The sequence below is a fragment of the Neopsephotus bourkii genome, unplaced genomic scaffold, assembly GCF_033783945.1.
Source record: "Neopsephotus bourkii isolate Nb327-2 ecotype Australia unplaced genomic scaffold, CSIRO-AGI_Nbou_v1 NB_1292, whole genome shotgun sequence".
Taxonomy (NCBI): Eukaryota; Metazoa; Chordata; class Aves; order Psittaciformes; family Psittacidae; genus Neopsephotus; species Neopsephotus bourkii.
In genome coordinates, this window is record NW_026901776.1 from 10410274 (window position 1) to 10429932 (window position 19659).

Genomic DNA, 19659 nt, shown 5'->3' on the forward strand with positions numbered 1-19659 from the left:
AAAGGTATGTTTTGTTTTTCTGTAGTTACAGTATCAACAGTAGAAGTCATTGTACCCAAACAAGACCATTTCTGATACTGTGCCTTTGGCAGTAGCCTTTACAGTTATGCTTCAGAGGAAGGTAAAAACCTCCCAGAGGATTCTGCCTGCGATTTATAGTGGTTAGCTTATGCCTAGCAGCAGAGATATGATTGCTTGTTCTTGTTTAAGCTTCCATTATTTAGATCTTCTTAAAATAACAGCACATTCTCTGTCTGCTTATGTTTATCTTGCTAAAGTTAACTATACCACACACATGACTGCTGCAAAACACAAAATACTTCTCATCCATACTGGCTAATCTGAAAGTTTGCCTTTATAAATGCTTTATGTACCAAATAGCATTGTAGTTTGTTGCAGTTTAAAAAACAAGCAAAAACCCCAAATAACCGACTAAAAAAAACCCCAAACAAAACAAAACAACAACCAAAAAAACCCCCAAAGGGAGGAAAGTGGTTTCTTCTTCTCAGTGATTGTGGCTGCCCAGAAATATCTGGGTAGCTTTTTTTGTAATGAAATAAATAACTTTATGCTGTTTCCTTTTTATTTTAAATGTACTACTTATTGGGTCTTCCTCTTACTCAGTTTCCAAACAACCCAGCCAGCACTTTTGTTTTTATTTTCTTTTTTTGGGTAAGGTGTGGGGTGGGTCCTTTTTCCCTTCCCCTCTCAATGCAATCATTGTAGGAGACATGCTGCAATGTGAAAATTCAGAGCCAGCTCCAGACTGTTTTCTGTTGTTTGCGAGTATTAAGAACTGTTTGGGTTTTTTTCAGTGCCTTTCATAATGCTGAACCAGTTAAATCAAAACTGCCTTTTCCTTGCTTAAGCAATGCTAGGCTTTTCTGATTTTGCTTTTCAAGGTTGGCTTGATAATACTCTATAGCAAGATTGTGGCCCTACTGATGTAGTGCAAGTTTTGTTGAAACTATCAGAATAGGTATAGAGAACATGCAGCCTCTGAACAGGCAATGTTCCATGGTCGTATCTTCCCACTGATGTAGAAAATGTATTCAAAGCACTCATGCTGAGCCTCCTACATTATGTGGTGCTCAGATCTGATTTATGTTTTCTATTAAGGAAAACTGTCACTCACTGCCTTCAGCGGACCTTAAAAGGGGCAATTTTGCACCTTATTGAATTTTCTAAATCTTGTATAAATATTTGTAAAATACAGCAATAAATAACCACATGCAGCAGCTTCTCTGAAAGGCAAGATTTCTGTGCCTTGGGCAGGCATTTGCTTGAGCAGCCAGGGATATCTTTCATGCTGTTTGCCATAGCGCTGTCACCAGGGATGTGCAGCAGGCTGTAAATTTCATTTGTGAGTTACCTACTTCCCTGGCTATGAGGAATAACTGGAAGCAAATGTGGTCAGGGCTTGGAATCTGAGGCAGTCCTGTGAATGCAGACATTTGAATGAAGGACTGAAGCCTGCAAGACTCGCTAGCAGGCTGGCTCCTTCTTTCCTTACATGTATGTGCAAGTGTAAACTCCTTTAGAAAGCAGTTGGTGTGTTAAAAAGTAAGCTGTTGAAAAAGACTTTGTCTCCATTAAAGGTAAAATGAAAGGCAAGCTGTGCTTCTTAGTTATTGGGCTGTGCCTAAAGAGCTCATACTTACACATCTTTATCTGCAATTAATTATGGGAGCAAGAGAGCCTACAGTCTTTTTAAAAAAAATTGAGCCATTCAGCTGTAACTTTTCAAGGTAAAAATTCAGTGGTTTCATTTTTAGAAAAAGAATACCAGGTTGGTAAGCAAAGGCAGAAACTTCCCAGTAGCAGTTATTTCACTGGCCCAATTTTCCATTCACAGCTCTGAGGCTATTAGTTGCCAAGCATCTTTTGAGTGGTGCTGAGCAAACTGCAGCGCTAGATCCCAAACGCAATAGATGTTGATAAATTTATCAGTGTGGCAATCCCAGAAAGCACAAATGGACAAGAAATCATGTACAGATCTATCAATTTCATTTTCTGGACACTTTCATAGCCATGACACTTTAATTGGGTTGTAATGGCATTTTTATTGCATTTATTTATGTAAATATAAAAGTAGATAAAACTGCTCTGTGCCACAGGAAGCAAATTAGTACACACAGAAATGTAGCAGAGTTAATGTAAAGAATCATTTCTCAGTCTCGGTCATTATCAGGAAATGTTAAAATTGCCTCTGCTTCCACTGCAGCTAGTGAGAAAATTAGAACTTCACTTCCAGCCATGCCTATTATCCTGCCTGTCTTGAGGGGTTCAAATAAAATTAATTAAAAGGCTCCATGAAGCTGGCTCCCAGTCAGATGTACCACTTAAGAAGTTCTTCTGTTACTCAGATTCCAGTTCAGGTATGCTGACTGTAAACAGTATGTACACCTTTTTTCTACAGTATTTAAAATACAGTTGAACTTGTGGAGCTACTGTTTGCAATAATATGTTTGTTACATGCACTAAACTGAAATTAAAAGGAAAAATGAAATCCTGAGCCCTTCTCAGCCTTGAAGTGCCTGCCAGGGAATATGGAATTGCCATCGCCAAGTTGCTTTGCTTTCCTCTCTAGGATGTGAGCACATGGATCCCTGTGTGGATCCATGTGTGGACTGGTTTGCTAGTTTCTTTCAAGTTGACTGTCCCGTTATAAGGCAGCGGAAGGTTTGCTCTCCACAAACATCACCCAAGGTGAAGTTTCATAGTCCTGTTAAGAAACCTTAAGAAAAACTGAGCATATTTGTGTTTTGGAAGATGAGATTTGGAGATAAGTAAAATTTGTTTTGTGAAGGAACTTGTTTTCTGTAGTGCTGTTGCATAGTTTTATGTTTTACAGACTGTATAGCTTAGAAACTTGCTAGCTTTATTGATGTAAGATGCTAGCTTTTTGAGTAATACTGACCAATACGGCAAGAGGCTAATGAAGTTATTTCATAAAAATATTAAGAATGTTGTCGCTGCCGCAGCAAGTGAAATGGCATGTGAACACTTCCCCAACACCTAGACCCATCATACAATCAGGGGGGCAGGCTGTGGCCAAGGAGGGACCTTAAAGAACTAGATGTATAAACCCCCAGTGTAAAGTTCACTTTGAACCAGTGATCCCAAGCTGTGTCTTTGAGGCATTACTTTTCTTGTGATTGTTCTCCAGTATTGCTCAACAACGCAAGAATCTAAAAAAGCTAAAATGAGACTTACAGGGAGAATGAAGCATGCAGCATGTTAGTTACTTGGCAGAGGGCTCAGCTGGCCAACAAAAGTTGGGAACTATTGTTCCTATCTTTGATTTTACTTGCTTATAACATTTAAAACTCCATTTGGGCCTGAAACCTGTAGATATACTGTGAAGGAACTGGAGTATGCTGCCTTAATTGCTTTCTCCTGGGTGAAGTTAGTAGGTCCTTTTTGAAAACAAGGACAAATAAAATAGATGACTGATTTAAGTATTGATATAAAAGAAGTGATGGTAGGTATGGGATAATGTAATAACAAACAGTTAAATAAGATGTCCTGGCAGTGGAGACTGAAAAGTTGTAAAAGGTAATGCTGAAAGAGGAGAATAGGAACCACGCAGGAAAGGTCTGACTCAAACAGGTTCCCCCCATTTCAGGTTCCTTTCAGCCACATGACAAATCTGACCTTGATTTTAATGGAGTAAATCTTCACAATTAATGGATGGTAATTCATAGCCATTAGTGGACAAGAAAGGCTCCTGAGTAGTATCCAGCTGGATTATGATAGCTTCAGTAATACAAAGCATTCACTGCTTCTTAGAAGCACCTGCATCTGTTTCCATGTCAGCATGATGCGCTTCCCTGGTATCTAGTCCTCAGTATTGTTCTCCATGTGCCTTGCTGTGACAGAATGAAAAGTGGAGATTTTAGCAATGTTCTGAAACTTCTTCCTGTCTCCATTTTTTTGACACCTTCCTAGGTGCTGGACCAGAAACTATAACATGAATTACTGGTTGATCATCAGGCTGCCCATTCTCATCGCCATTGGGGTGAGTATGGAGCACATGCACCAAGCTGGCAGATTTCCATGAGAAAAGAGTACAAAGAGCAGGTGTGTATGTGGCTGTTGTGCATGTCCAAAGGCTAATAATAACCTCTGAGGATATTCACATTTTAATTCATAAATGTGATTTTATGAAACCAAACTGGTTTCTGTCACTGGAATTCCCAACTAGCATTTTGTTTCTTTAATTTGACCACAACATGTTGTAGTGGCAGCACATGATAACAAAACAGCATGCTGCAGCAATGCAGTTAACTCCCCCATGTACAGGAAGGTATGGCAGGTAATTTAGGGAGGAAGAAGATAACATTCCAGGTACTGGGCTACAGAACAGCAACAAATTGTGGCATTATGGAGAAATGCCACATTTTGCAGCCACAATACTGTGTCAGTCTTAGACCTCCAGAGAAGGCAAATGGGACAGAAACACCTTTATCTCACTCCCCAGAGATATAGGTGAGATCCCCTGCTTTGTTTAGTGAACTGCCTATATTTTCAAAGGTGACTTGTGCATTCACAGAGGGTATCTTCAGAGCATAATACCTTAGCAAGGAGCTGAGTTCTGTGGCAAGTTCTGCAGCTGCAGCATAGTAGGATACCCAGGGACCTACACATGCACCCACAAAACAACTTTTTTGAACATGTGTTTCTTGGTGTTGATATAAATCCTTCTTTCATTTCTCCAGGTAAATTTCCTGATTTTTATCAGAGTGATATGCATCATCATCTCCAAACTACAGGCTAATTTGATGTGCAAAACTGACATAAAATGCAGGTATGTCAAATATTGGTCTGACATTTTTTTGTGCCCGTCAAAATAGAAGACAAATGGTAGACAAAGAGGTACATGAAAGGAGTGAATTGACAGAAGTGGTTAAAGATCACAGCTCTTGAGTGATGCGCAGGTGTGATGTCACACATTTGTATGGCTGCTTGGACAGTCAGTCCCCAGAAAAGCCTGCTGGTGAAGCCAGGGCAGGTGTCCTGAACAGAAGGTTTGATGGCCAGGTTTGTCACTTTACAGTCTTCCATAATACTGGGTGAATACTTATTAAGCAGATATTTTTTTTTAAATACTTGCAGTATATGCAAATAGTGGATGTGAATGTCCTTGGATGTGTTCAGAGAAGGGCAACAAAGCTTGTGAAAGGGCTGGCAGGAATGTCCCGTGGGAGTGGCTGAGGTCTTTGGAATCGCCTAGTTCAGAAAAAATGAGGCTGAAAGGAGACCTCATTGTCCTCTACAGCTTCCTGAGGAGGGCCAGTGGAGAGGGAGGTGCTAATCTCTTCTCACAGGTATTCAGTGATAGGCACTATGGGAATGGCTCAGTTCTGTCAGGGGAGGTTTAAACTGGGCATTTGGAAGCATTTTTACCAAGAGGGTGGTCAAACACTGGAACAGTCTTCCTCAAGACTGGGTCAATGCCCCAAGCCTGTCAGTATTTAAAGAGGCATGTGGACAATACTCTTAATAACATGCTTTAACTTTTTGTCTGCCTTGAATTGCTCAGACAGTTGGACTAGATGATAGTTGTTGGTGCCTTCCAAATGAAACAATCTATTCTATCCTATCCTAATTTGAAAAAACTAATATGAGTATTATATTATTATTACTGTTTTATAGAAATTGAGGCTTTCTCTTCAATGAAGAGCACACTGATTATTTTTGAGTGTTACTCCTTGTTCTTCTTGCCAGTTGGTACTGGGACAAACTTTCAATCTTGAATGCATAGAACGTTTCAAGAGAGATGTCAAGGTTATCAGAGAAATGATCAATTTTTATTTTGTAGGCTTCACCATGTTAGTCTGTATCCTTCCTGGTTTTTAATCACCTTGCTGATGGTGATTAAAAACCCTCATTTCTGCATCGTTTAGAATACTTTTGTACTGCAGTCTGAAAAATAATGTAGAAATAACTAGTTAGCTATTGAATTAACCAGTTTGGAGCTACCTGCTGTGGTTGCTGGACTTCACTGCTGGTTGACTTAAAGTTGGATATTTCAATGCTGCAGTCTTCTAAGCTGGACATGTGTGTATTTTGGTGCATTCTTATCAGAGAATAGAGTTGCCTTTGTATGTTGCCTACCTTCTTTACCTCATGTGAAATTTTGGAAATCTTAATGCACTTTAGAGCTTAAAGCAGAGTAAGGGGCACTGCTTTCATGCCTATTCTTTGGGGGATTTTTTACTACATGATCTTTATATGCTAGGGTAAAATTTGCAGTGGTGGAAGGGGGGGATTTTCCAGTTCTGATGGCCTGAAACCATTTACAAGTCTGACTGTAAGTGTACAGCAGGAAGGTCTGATGCAGGTGAGCCATTTCTTAGAGGTGTGTGTTTATTGATTTCTTCATGTTGCATGTTCAAAAATCTTTATTAGAAAGGATTTACCAAGCACAAAGCCTTCTTCACTGATGAAGACTGTAGTCTTGGTGGTGTGTCCAGAGGATGGTGATTATAGCCAGAAGCTTTGGAGAAAGTCATTGGTAAGCTTCTGACAATAACAAGACCAGTAGTCAGAGATTGCTGTATCAGAATTCCCCTTCCCCTCCTTCTTTTATGCTCAAAAACACTGGAAAAGATTTTTGGTGGACAGAAGACAGAGCTGCTATGCTCGAATGTATTATTTTAAGCAAGGACAAGTCTAGGTGCCCTAGTAAGACACTAAGATAAGCTGAGATACATTTATCTCTCAGGCTGGTCTTTCCTTCACCTCTCTCCTGTTGCCCATTCATTTGACAAAGACAGAGTACTCACTGTTCAGTATGGTAGCAAATCCCTTTTCCCTATAGAAGGACAAGAATTGTGAAGAAACTTCTTACCTTGTTCATGGAAAAGATTTTCTTTAAGGACATCTTAATTATCCAGGAAGTCTTTTAATAGACTTTGCATGGTTTCCTGTTTAAGGCAGAGCTCTCCAAGTATCCCATCTAGAGTAAATTGCATGCATTAAATAAACCAGGGGATTGCTGTGCACCTGCACAACTCACTGGTGGTTCTGGAGGTGTCTCCAGAACCAATTCACCATCAGTCTCCTGCTTCTACTTCTATCTCAGGCAGGTGGTGGTGGAGCAGAGCCTCCATCACAGGAGTTGCTGGTAAGCTGCTCATTTAAACAAGCTTACTATCCCAAATGCAGTGATTTGTCCAGCTCTGCTATAGACCTGCATTTCTGTTTACCTGTGTGTTTAAACTGTTGAATTTCAGTAGTTGCTTCGATTCACCATCCTTTAGTCCTCGTGTATCGAAGACATTGGCAAGCCAGTGGATGGAACAAAAGGAGGCTGCTGCGGCAGCAGTGAGAGTGGGCAGTTGGCTATAAAGACATCAGAAGCCAACAGTGCCCCCACCTCTCTTGTACCAAAGCCTGAAGCTATGAATAGGGACCTTGACTCACACCACCCAGAGGAGTGCTCAAAATCGCACATCTCTTCTCCCAGTCTGATCAGTCTGAGCCTTACACCTAGTATGTAGTAACGCCATACAGCAGTACAGAATAGGCAATGACTGAGGAGAAGGCAACCTCACAGAAGACTCAGGGATGCTTTCATTACCCTGTTGGGTGGCCAGCATGTAAGTCTATCAACAGAGAGTTAAGGACCATTCTCATGAATGTTTTCCTGTGATTGTATCCCTGAGCATTGCTCTCTCAGGTGAGAAATGTTTTCTGGTTGGTTTGTCATTTTTCCTTTCCTAGCTGTGTCTTTGAACTTGCCATTTAAATCATGGAGTTATCACTCATTTTAAGACAGTTAACTGCTTTTACAAAGTGTTCTGCCGTTACGGTTCGTTACAGTGTTCTAAAGATTTAACACACCACAGAGGTGCGAAGGAATAGCAAGTACTTCTGCCTTTGCTACGAATTTTTTTTAAATATTCCAGTTATTAGTAGATCTTATCTTTCAGGGCATCAATAAGGTAGGTTTCAGTCATCTTTCCTGCTTACAAATTGGGAAAATGATACACAAGAAGACATCTCAAGTACAAGAAAGCATGTGGCCTCCTGCATTTGAAAGATTTTCCAGGCACAGCTACAGGTTGGGCAGAGAAGAGATTCAGAGCAGCCCTGTGGAGAAGGACTTGGGGGTGTTGGTTGATGAGAAACTTAACATGAGCCAGCTTCAGTGTGTGCTCGCAGCCCAGAAAGCCAACTGTATCCTGGGCTGCATCAAAAAGAGTGTGACCAGCAGGTCAAAGAGGTGATCCTGCCTTCTACTCTGCTCTCATGAGACCTCACTTGGGGTATTTGTGTACAGTTCTGGTGTCCTCAACGTAAAAAGGACATGGAACTGTTGGAACAAGTCCAGAGCAGGACCATGAGGATGATCAGGGGACTGGAGCATCTCCCATATGAAGATAGGCTGAGAAAGTTGGGGCTGTTCAGCCTGGAGAAGAGAAGGCTGCATGGAAACCTCATAGCAGCCTTCCAGTATCTTCATTAGGAGGGGAGGGACTCTTCATTAGGGACTGTAGTGATAGGACAAGGGGTAATGGATTGAAACTTAAACAGGGGAAGTTTAGATTGGCTATAAGGAGAAAATTCTTTACTGTAAGGGTGGTGAGGCACTGGAATGGGTTGTCCAAGGAAGGTATGAATGCTCCATCCCTGGCAGTGTTCAAGGCCAGGTTGGACAGAGACTTAGGTGACATGGTTTAGTGTGAAGTGAGCAGGGGTTGGAACTAGATGATCCTAAGGTCCTTTGCAACCCTAACTAAGGGTTATATAATAACCCACGGTTATTTTGAGGGATTTTTTTTTTTTTTCCTGCAGCCTCTTGAGGAGGACCCTGCAACACAGAGTAGTGCAGTGACTTACCGGCGTTGACAGTGTGTCAGAAGTAGAATGCAGAAACTGTGACTCCCAGTGATTGGGATCAACAGTGATCTACTCAGTGGCATCATTTTTTTCTTTCTTTGTGATCTTAGGCTGGCCAAGTCTACATTGACTCTGATCCCACTGCTGGGGACCCATGAAGTCATCTTTGCTTTTATTACTGATGAGCATGCCAGAGGGATGCTGCGCTTTGTGAAGCTTTTCACTGAACTCTCCTTTGCTTCTTTCCAGGTAGCAGCATCGTGCCCGTATGCATAAGATATTTTTTAACTGCTCTTTGGGGACCTGCTTTCTCTCTCATTCATTGCATATTCCCTATTCTTTATATTTCTCAATTTAGTGCTGGATATTATAGGATTATGACAGTGGGAGGGAAAATATGACTAATTTTTAATAGCCAACTTACATGTTAGTGTCATGTTCCTATCCATGTATTAATATCTACTTCCTATGGGACACTTCAAGGCAATAACGAAATTGTCTGTGATTTCCTGTAATTATATAATGGCATTGCTGAAAGCAGATTTTCTGCTTTCTCCAGTGTTTTTGATACTCCCTGGAAAATCCGTGCTGAAAGAGGTAACTGTCTACAGCTGTAATTGCATATGAGGAAGATGTAGGTTTATTGTGATTTTTTTTTTTTTTTTTTTTAGCTATTGCCGTAGGTAAGGCCATTTCAAGAGTCTCCTTGTCTAAAGGAGTCATTGTTCTAGTTTCTCTGCTCACCCACTCATTCCCTTTTATCAAGCACAAAACTGTATTTAAGATCACCATGAATTATTCACTTACAAAGTGTTTATAACTTGAAACCAGGTAAGGAAAAAGAAGGGGAAAGGTACCTTTAGAAAAAAATAACTGTTTGAAGAAACATTAACATGTTCCTCCCAGTATTGTGCACTTTGAGACATAGTTTCGTCAAATCTCTTGTCTGCCATCAGAGCTGGCAGGGACCAGAGACTGCCTCCATCCTTCAGTCTTGTATGAGACATGCCATTGTGGAGACTCTAGCCCTCTGCAAGCTTGTTTGGCAAAGTGATGGAATTGCTCTGCTCACTGCTGTTCTGTTTTTTGTTGATTTCAGGGGCTGATGGTTGCAATTCTCTACTGTTTCATCAATAATGAGGTAAGACACACTAGTTGTTCAGTTTGCCTTATCGGCATCCACTGTAGGGAAAGAAAACTGAAAATGATAAATGATCTTGAACTGCTAAATTGGCCTTATTCAGGACTTTCACTTGTTTTACAGACTCACCTCTGTACAGCTACACAGGATAACTCCTCAGACAAATGTTTATGGAAGGAATTCAGGCAGTATAATTTAGGGCCACTATTTGTAGACATGAAATCTTGCAAATTGTCTTGCTCACAATTGTGTAGTTTGCACTGCTGAAGCTTTTATTTTATTAGGAATTATAGCTGCTTTTCTTAATCTGTGTCATAGTCCTTCTTACTTGCTTGGTTTGAGGAATGTGGAAGTAGAGCCAGTTTTATTCTCAGAACTCAGCTCAGACAAGACTGATGAGGTTGGGGAGTCCTCTTGGCTAATGCCTGTACAGTTTGGTTTTGTCTGATTTTTCTTGTGGCCCAGCTACTTGAAGACATCATTGCTCTCTCATTCAAACCGAACTTCATGGAGTGGTGAGCTCACCCACACATTCAGAAGAAATGCAGCAAGGGCTTTGAGTTAATTGATTGCAAGTACTGTCTTCTATGGCTTGTGCTGAATCCCAGCCCTGTTGAGGGAGTGTGTTTCTGATTTACTACTGCAGGAATCTTTCATGTTACCTTGCAAGTGCTTATTATTATTCATTCAGCAGCCAGGTTTGGAAGGCAAGCAAACACTACTAATTTGGCAGTACATTAATAAGTTTACTGCAAATCAATGTGTTTTACACTCATGCTAAATCTACTCTACTAAGACTTCTAACCATGGCATGGTAATTCAAAATCACCTATTGAGAGATGAGCCTCACCAAGGAATTAGAATCAATGGAATAATGTTCTACTTGTGTCATTATGGCCAGGCTGAAGTCAACAGAAAAGCAGCAGGCATTCTAAATTAAGTCCTTCAGGAGACTGCTCACTTTTGTACTTTGTGGATAAGATTTTGTTTAAGATGATGTATTAATTGGTTATGAAAGTCAGAGGTGTGTAGCAGCAGGCTCTGCCCAAGCATGACTAGAATATTTGTTTCAGATCACTTGTACAGCTTTACAGGTGTACTTTAATTCTGAAATGCAGCACTGTCTGCTGGTGCATCATGTATTTCTTTTGATTCACTCTGGCCTTTCCTCATACATTCCCTATGCAACTGCAGCCAGGCCTCTCATGAGTAATGTCCAATCAGTCATTTCCTCCATGCCATACATCATAGCCCAAACCCTGAAACACATAGGCTTGTTTCATTTGAGGGAACTTACTGTGCAGTAGCCTACCTACATTTCTAAGAGGTCCTCCAAATCTCTTGTTGCTGTAGTTCTCCTGTCTTTGTAGTAATTCATAAAATCTAACCACAGTGTTAGTGTTGGCTGAGCTTCATAAAAGGCTGACAGACAGTCTAGGGTTAAATTTTTTTGCTTTTTCCAACCCTTGCTAAAAGAAAGGAGGAGGATTTTGTCAAGCCCAGTCATCAGCATCCATAAAATAAATCCATGTAAAGAGTTTGATTATGTCAAGGCTCTTCTGTTTCTTTCCTAAACTATATGAGATTTTTTTCTAAGCTAAATGAGAAACTTTCTCTTCTGACAGACTATATGTGCCTAAAGACTACCCTTGTTTGCAATATAGTCTATGTTTTTATTTTTGTCTGTGACTTGACTTTTTTTGTTTTTCCTTAACCATACAGAATGTTTTTTACAAGTACTGGTGCCAGATCAAGAGTAGAAATAAAGTTAGAATTTATATTAATATACTTTCCTAGCATCTACTTGTGCAAAAAACATTAAAGTATGTTCATATTTCAGTCATATTTCACTGGAAAGATTCTAGGATTTTCTTTGATACTGCTGTGAAGCCAATAGCAGCATCTCATCAAATTGCCAGTCTGATCACCAATGTTATCTGCAAAATAAGACGGTCTTAATATGACTAGTTTTTCTGCAGTTAGTTTCTTTCTGTAAGCAATATTCTAAACCACAGAGATACTGCTGCCTCTTTCCACCTGAATTAGCTTAAACTGGTTCAAGTTTCATTCTCTGTAGTCTTCCTATTGCAATGGAAATACACTTCACTCTTCTACTTTAAAGAATCTGCACTGACTCCAGGACTCCTGATTTATTTATTTTTTTTAATTGCTGCCCAATCTTCTCTTTCTCTTTTGTTTTCATTCTCTATACAGACCACCTATTGAACTCCCCCACCAGTTCCCTTCTGTCCCATTTCAGACCTACTTTCCATTCCCTATGATGAGTTTTTCTGCCAAAGTTTTGTTTGTTTGTTGGGTTGTGGTTTTTTTTTGTAATTGGAGTACAGATTCATTGCCATACTCCCAACACCCTTGCCCACTAGCTGCATTAAGCTCAATCAGCTGCTCTTTGTGACAAGTATTTTCTGTCTTTAAGCTCCTTGACCATCTTTTCTGAGTTCTCATACCTCTTCCCTTTCTCTTTCAAAATACACTATATAAAAATTTTCCTTCCCCTTTGTTGTAGGAGCCTTGTTCATGGTTCCCTTTTCCCTGCAGAGCTTGTTTCTGGGGCCTCTAACCCACACCTAGAAGTCACTAGGCTAATTATTTTGCTGAAAGATCTGTAGATCTACTTCTGTGTTCAAGAACTGCCACCAGAAAATAATTCGTAACTTATTCCCTTGGTCATTCATAGTCTAAGACAAAACTCAGTTCAACAGAGACAGCAGAGCTGCTCTTTACCTTTTTCCTATCCTCTAGAGAGAAAACTAATATTCTGTCATTCAGATCAATTCCTAAGACAGATCCATTCCTATAGTATTTTGTTCAGGTCTTCCCGTTCACTTCATCTCAGCATTGCAGGCTATTTGTATCGTACCTCTAGGATACAGCCTGTCATTCCAGCCAGACTGAAGACTCATTTCCTCCCTTTGATTCTAAGATACCTATTTCTATTGCTTATTGACTTACTCAGTCAGCAAGTGTGTTCATGCTTTCTTTCAAGATCTGCCTGTAAATGTCTACCCTGTTTTTTTCACAATGTTGACTACTAAACCAACTACTTTCCATGCCCTCAAAAGGTATCAAGTACTGGGGTGACAATACAGCCAGTTCTTCTCCTGCAGATAGTACAGTCTCTGCATTTCACTGTTTACATTTCTGTCACACTGTTGTCCCTCATTCTTCTGTGCTAAGCTATCCCAGACACACTCTCTTTTTCTGGTGTCTTTGTGCAGCTTTTGACACAAAAGCCCTGAGTTATGGTAAAATACAGGATCTATCTCAGCATCTTTCCTTCTGTCCCATTTGGTTGTGATACTGGAGAAACAGATTCCATTGTCAAAAATGCAGAGGTGCAGTTGTTTCCCATCAAGACATTATTCAGGACAAGGGCTGTAGTTCAGGGCTTCTGCTGCTAGAAGTAACCACCAAGGGAAGACAACAGAGTGTGTAAGGTTCTGCTCCTTTTTTAGGGTGGCCTTCCAGGTTCACTATTTCACAATGAACAAACAAAGTAGACAAGACATACCGCAGCTGGTTCTCTAGGAGGTTTCCCCTCTGAGAATAAAGGTTTCAGGAACCTGGATATGCTGACAAGCCTGTGCTGAAACACCCATCAACCCATTTAGTCTCCTGGTGGTCAGTAACAGACCCTACAAGGAAACAAAAAGGAACTCTCCAGAGAAGGCTCACTTTAGAGGCCCTCTTATAGTGAACTTACTTTCAGACTAAAGTACACACCATAATGAATTGATTACTGTAGTTGTACTCCTGCCTTTCCCTGGAGTAAAAAAAAGGCTCCATTTTATGTCCTCTGCATTAATATGTTAAAAGCTAATGGGGATTCTTACTTCAGTCAAATAGCAAGAACTTTGCCCATGGAAGAGGAAGACCTAAATTCTGTTCTTGTTCAGCAGTTACAAGACCCTGGATAAACTTCCAATGAGTACAGAGGTTACACAGTTTAAGCCAGAACTTGTGACTGGATGAACATATTCTGGAGCTTTTAAAAAAGCTGGTATCTAGAACAAGATATTGTAAGTGCTATTTAAAAATGAGGGAAAAGTACAGTCTTTAATGTGCTTGATTGTTGGGTTTTCAATTCTGAATAAATCTTTAATTTTTTATGGAATAAAAGCCTCTATATATTCAAAGAACAAAAATAATCTAATACGTAGTACTGTTTAAATCAAACAAAAAGTTAAAACAGAACCCTTAAGAATACCTGTGGTGACAGTACTGAGCAGGAATCTGGTCTTTTCAGTCATTTCCTGGCTGAAAAGCAGTCAACTTGTTAGTACTGGTAGGGCATACAGTACATTCAGTATTGCAGCTGAATATAATTTAGAATAAAATAATGAAGGTAAGATTTCGTGGTGCATAAAAGAGCTTTATTTCTACAAGTAAAAGTGAATGCTGTCATTATTTTAAACATGGAATTACCCTGTAATGGACTAATGAGATAATTTGATAATTTGAAACAATAATATTGCAGGTTTGAAGCATTGCCAGCTTTTTTCAGTAGTACGGTATCTTTATTTTTATCTCGCTTTTTTTTTTTTTTTTAGTCCTGTATTCATTCCTTTAGTTTCCTTGTTTGTTTGTTAGGTTCAGATGGAGTTTCGGAAAAGCTGGGAGCGCTGGAGATTGGAACATCTGTATGTCCAGAGAGACAGCAGTATGAAACCTCTGAAGTGTCCAGCCAACAGCATCAGTAGTGGAGGCACAGTAGGCAGTACTGTCTATGCTGCCGCATGTCATGCCACATTCAGCTAAGATTTCTGCAGGTGAATCAGACTGAGAACAATGAACTATGTAATATAACTGAAAACCATTAAATAGCCAAGCAAGTGGCTTACGTATGCCATCTCCAGCAAGAAACTTAAGTATATGCTGCTTATTGCGTGCAGGCTGTTGGACAAGGGTTTTTAGGGAAAGCAATCTGCTAATGTAATCAACACATCAGAGGAAAAATTGATCACGTCTAAAGTAAGTTAAAAGAGATCTTTCTGTTTACACATAAGGCCTCCAGGTTCCAAAACTCTTAAGCATAGCATTGATCCAGTCTCAAACCATGGGGTCAATGGCTTATTACTGTTGAGTGGGCAAGCTGAGCAATTGGTTAAATTACAAGTATACAGAGTATTGCCAGAAAGTACATCTAGACTTTTTTGGGTTAGGGTAAGGTGTAGCACCATTTTTTGGAGAGAAAAACAAACAAACAAACACCCCCCCCCCCCCCCCCCCCCAAAAAAAAAAAACAAAAAACCCACCACCAACCAACCAAAAAAACAACCAACTAACCAAAACCCTAAATATTTCCAAGTCTCTCCTTGCATTTGTGTTCACAGCCCCTGTTGCCAAAAAAGTGAACTGGATATTCAGTCTTTTCTGCCTGAAGCTAGACTGCTTTGCATAGGATTGTTTAATCATTGTATTAGAATCCAGATTGCCAACAGGGTGGATTAGTTTTGCAATCATCAGGTTAGAATTGAATTAGAAAGGATGTGTTACCTTCTTCTATAATGCTTGTAATTGAGCTCCCGGGTGGGGGGGGGGGGAATCAGAAATCCACCACAGTTCTCAGGCTGGCTTATGTACTTTTAGCATGCTGGCTTCAACCTGAGCCACTTCCAGGCATTCCATTCCCAATTCTGGCTGCAGAGCTGACCTTGGAATGAAGCACCTCAGGTTCTTCCCTAAATTGAGTAACCAGCTTCTATGTTGTGTGACCATCAATAAAACCCAACACCTGAGCACCACATGTGTATGTTAACTGCTGTACTACAACTTAATTAGCTTCCTGTATATAAAGACTATGCTTGATGTTTCTGTTTAACATCTACCCTTGAGTGCTTTGAATAGGAGAAGCCTGGTAAAGTTAATCACTGGTAGGTGAAAAGGCAGCGTGATGACAGATGAAATTTACAGTTGTATGATAATGCACACTGGAGGGAATAATTTCACTCATGAATATTTAAGAGTAGGTGCTAATTTTCCAGGGTCCTGCTTAGTTGTGTGCAAACCTGGAAAAAAAGTTTCTGCTTCTTGTGAAACAGTTAGCAAGATGATAGTTTTGCTATGACAGGAAGCTACGGAAGTGTTTTAACTCACTACTACGCTGGAAAAAGTACACATAACAAATGAAAGAGGACTGACATAGGAATAGAGAATATTTACACACATGGTAGCAAACCTGTACTTAGTTGCTGTCACAAGATTGTTTTAACAGTTTGATGTACTTTTGTGTTATTAAGTTCTTGTCCCTCCCAGTCACTTAAGAATCGAGGGCTTTGGGCCCACAAGAAGAGCTCGAGCACCAGATGTCAAAATTTTGCCTTGTTAGAATACAAGAGAAAAATTAGATGACGAAATGAGACCTTTGCCAAGCAGAGGGTACTAGTGGTTTCCCCCCCCCCCCACCTCTCTGATTAAGCTCTCATGTCTTCAAACCTTTTAAAATCCCCTCCAAGGGAGGGAAGGACTCAGTGAGAGTAATTACCACCAAAGCAGAATTAATTTTGAGAACTTTCATACTTTCAGCAAGGCCTAAATACCAATTTCTCCATCATACTTTATCTACCTACTTCAATAAAACCTCTTGCAAGCCTTTGTTATTTTTCAAGCTGTCTCCATTTCAGGATTTATAATGTGATTTGAGTATCATGAAATAAGCAAACCTAACACAAAGCACTGGAGCAGATGAACTGTGTGAATTTTCATTTCTTGTGCCTTTCAGTTTCACGCTCATTTATTGTGGTAACTTGTTTCATGAAGCATTAAACAGAAGAGTCTGTAAATTCATGTGGACATAAATAGAGTTTATAGCAAATTAAAACTTCCAACATTGCTGCTATAATTTTATAATTTCATGAATATCACCTTGTATTTAATATTTATTTGCATGTATTTCCTGGTTTTGAAGAACGCTCACAGAATCAAACTGTGTAAAATGTCAGAGTATCAACTCCCCTTAAACACTATGCTGGTGTTTATTTTTATCCTTGTGAATAAAGTTTCAACTCAAAAAATTCTGTCACTTACTCATGTATTTAAGTATCACCTGACTACTCCTTACTCTGCAATTAGAATACTTTTGAAGTAGAAAGTAGAATACTTTGAAGAAAGACCCGCAGTCATGGTTTTTCTCAGGAAACAAAGCTTTGTATTTGCAACTATATGTCCAAAGAGGCTTTCGAATCTGCAGGGGCCGTGTTAATCAAAACCAAAATGCAGCATTTTATTTGTAGAGTCAGAAGGAATTGGTAGGAAGAGTGAGAACTTTTGAAGTCCTTTTTTAACCAAAGGATGGAAAATATGCGCAAATCCCAAAATTCTGTGCTCAGCTTTGAGTAGCAACATTTGGAATTTATGTATCAGACCAATGCAGAAGCTAAGAGAGTGCTGTGAAAAGCTACTGAGAGATGCTTGGCAGTGTTAAACATATTACCTGTGCTTTAATCTATTCTCTTTCCAGTCCTATTAAATTCAAAACAACCTTTCCTTTAGTTTCCTCAACCAATAAAGAAACTTGTGGTAAGTCAAGCGTGAACACTGTGTGTAACGGTGACATTAGAAAAGTCATAGGGAAACAGGATTTGAAAGACCAGTTTGTGACTCAGTCCTCAGAGGCACAGGTTCTACCAGCTGCTCTTCACTATGACTTAATGATTTGTTTTACTAAAGTATGTATTAAAAATATCAGCGGATCATACAAAAACACCTTACATGTTCTGGGATGGTACTGAGAAGCACCATCAGCTGTGCTCTGCTAAAAGGACTGTATCCAATGACAGAGCAAATCCCCTTCCATCTGAGGGCCTCTTGCATTTCCACATTTGCTTATCCCAAATGTATCCCAAGTTTCTTCCAAAACGATGTTTAAACTCTCATATTTTATTACATGCCAGGAATAATAGTCTTTTTTGCTTACATTATAAAAGTAAGGCACTGGAATGGGGTGCCCAAGGAAGTTGTGAATGCTCCATCCCTGATGGTGTTCAAGGCCAGCTTGGAAAAAGCCTTGGGTAACATGGTGTAGTGTGAGGCGTCCCTGCCCATGGCAGGGTGGTTGGAACTAGATGATCTTAAGGTCCTTTCCAACCCTAACTATTCTATGATTCTACGATAAAAGTTGTTAACATAAAGCAAACAGGGAATTTGCATTAAAATCAGATGTTTGTATTAGATGAAAGACATGAGTGCAAACAAGCATCACCCAACTTTAGGTATAGTGTTTCACGTTTGTTCTTCAGAAAGAGGATTCTAGCTAGTGCTGGGAAGAAAAGCAGTTGTTTGTTCTTCTAAAGGTGGCGTCAAATACCAGCCTTCCTGTACCAGTGGCAAAGATCACCAGGTGCTGAAATTCACCAGATGACTCACTGCTGTGGAAACACCGTGCCTATCGCTGCACCACCAGCACAGTCCCGGGGACGAGGGGGTTTTGCTGCCGGCTGCCCAGCCTCAGCTCCCCCTGGGAACGAGACCGAAGCGCACACTTTGCTACGGCTTTATTCGGGACCGGCCCGGGCCTGGGGAAACCCCGCCAGGAGAAAGGCACAAGCGGCGTTTCGCACAGAAATAATGTGCTTCCCCTCACTTCCTGAGGTCTATGGTGCGGGGGGTGGAAGTAGGGGGGTCCCCTGCAGCCGGGCCAGTTACTACCTCCCGGCGGCTGGCCGGTAATACAGCTCCCGCTCCAGCTGCTCGACGGTCAGCGTCCCGCGGATGGGGACGCAGCCGGGATTAAAGACGGAGTACGCGCTCAGCTCTCCCTGCCGCCGCTCGTCGGGGCCGCGGGTGCCGGCGTACATCCAGTAGAGCAGCGAGAGGACGAAGTAGGGCAGCCCCAGCTCCAGCTCCACGAACAACGCCAGCATCACCGCCCACAGCAGCACCTTCAGCACCAGCAGCAGACTCGCCGACACCGGAGCCACCGCCTCGCCCGGAGCGGCCTGTAGAAGCGGCAGCGAAAGGCGGTGTCAGGCACCGACACGACGCCGCGCAGCCCCGCCCCCTCTCCTCCCCTTCTCCACCCGTCTTAGCGCCCACCTGACAGCCGCCGCCCGGGCCCGCCGTGGTGGCCTCCCGCTGTTCCTCGGCGGCCTCCGGGGCCGTGGCCTTTCCCGGCGGCTCCGCGAGGCGCGGTGAGGCTATGGCGCTGCCGCGGGCGGCGCGAAACTGGGCCAGACGCCGCTCCACGGTGGCAGACATGGCCGCCCACGCCTGCGCAGGGGCCCTGCAGCGGCTCCGCTCGGGGGTGGGGCCGAGGAACGCCGCTGCGGGGCGGACCCAGAGTGGGGCTGAGTCGGGTGGAAACCGGGGTGGGAACGCCTGACCTGGAACTGTGGGCGCTCGCAGGGGCGAAACTCCGGTATAGGGACCCCCAGGCAATAGGCTATGCTGTGCCCTTCCTTTTCTGAATTGGTAGTGGAGCCAGCCGTTTAGCTCTGGAAAAAAGCTGTACATCACCAAAGGCCTTCCCCTTTTGTGGTTTGTTTTTCATATTTAAACCTTAATGACTAATGTTGACACCAAAAAGAAAAGGAAAGGATAGAAGGAAGCATGGGGTGACCAAAATCTGGAGAAGACGAACAAGGCATTATCAACCAGCGTGACCAGCAGGGTTTGTGCTGGGCACTGGAGTGGTCGTTTTAGAGCTGTGC

At 41.5% G+C, this 19659-nt stretch overlaps 2 protein-coding genes across 2 annotated transcripts in view; one reads left to right on the plus strand and one right to left on the minus strand.

Annotated features, from left to right (window-relative positions):
- Window positions 1-15198, plus strand: part of GLP1R (glucagon like peptide 1 receptor) — an 84431-nt gene extending 69233 nt beyond the window's left edge. Inside the window, exons 9-13 of the mRNA XM_061365985.1 lie at window positions 3952-4021; window positions 4722-4810; window positions 8961-9099; window positions 9950-9991; window positions 14603-15198. Of these exons, the coding sequence (XP_061221969.1) occupies window positions 3952-4021; window positions 4722-4810; window positions 8961-9099; window positions 9950-9991; window positions 14603-14770 (508 nt within the window). The 3' untranslated portion in view covers window positions 14771-15198. The remainder of the gene's footprint in view (window positions 1-3951; window positions 4022-4721; window positions 4811-8960; window positions 9100-9949; window positions 9992-14602) is intronic.
- A 3291-nt stretch (window positions 15199-18489) lies between these two features.
- SAYSD1 (SAYSVFN motif domain containing 1) lies at window positions 18490-19249 on the minus strand. The gene is made up of 2 exons (XM_061366006.1): window positions 19046-19249; window positions 18490-18948 (listed from the first exon to the last, which is right to left on the minus strand). Exons 1-2 carry the CDS (start codon window positions 19205-19207, stop codon window positions 18655-18657), a joined length of 456 nt encoding a protein of 151 aa, XP_061221990.1. The 5' UTR covers window positions 19208-19249; the 3' UTR covers window positions 18490-18654.
- Window positions 19250-19659: the final 410 nt, after the last annotated feature.

Excerpts from the sequence above, each read along its gene's own strand:
- SAYSD1 (XM_061366006.1), bottom strand. The coding sequence starts at position 19,207 with ATGTCTGCCACCGTGGAGCGGCGTCTGGCCCAGTTTCGCGCCGCCCGC. Across the intron at positions 18,949-19,045 it reads GCCCGGGCGGCGGCTGTCAG|GCCGCTCCGGGCGAGGCGGT; the intron begins GTGGGCGCTAAG and ends CCGCTTCTACAG.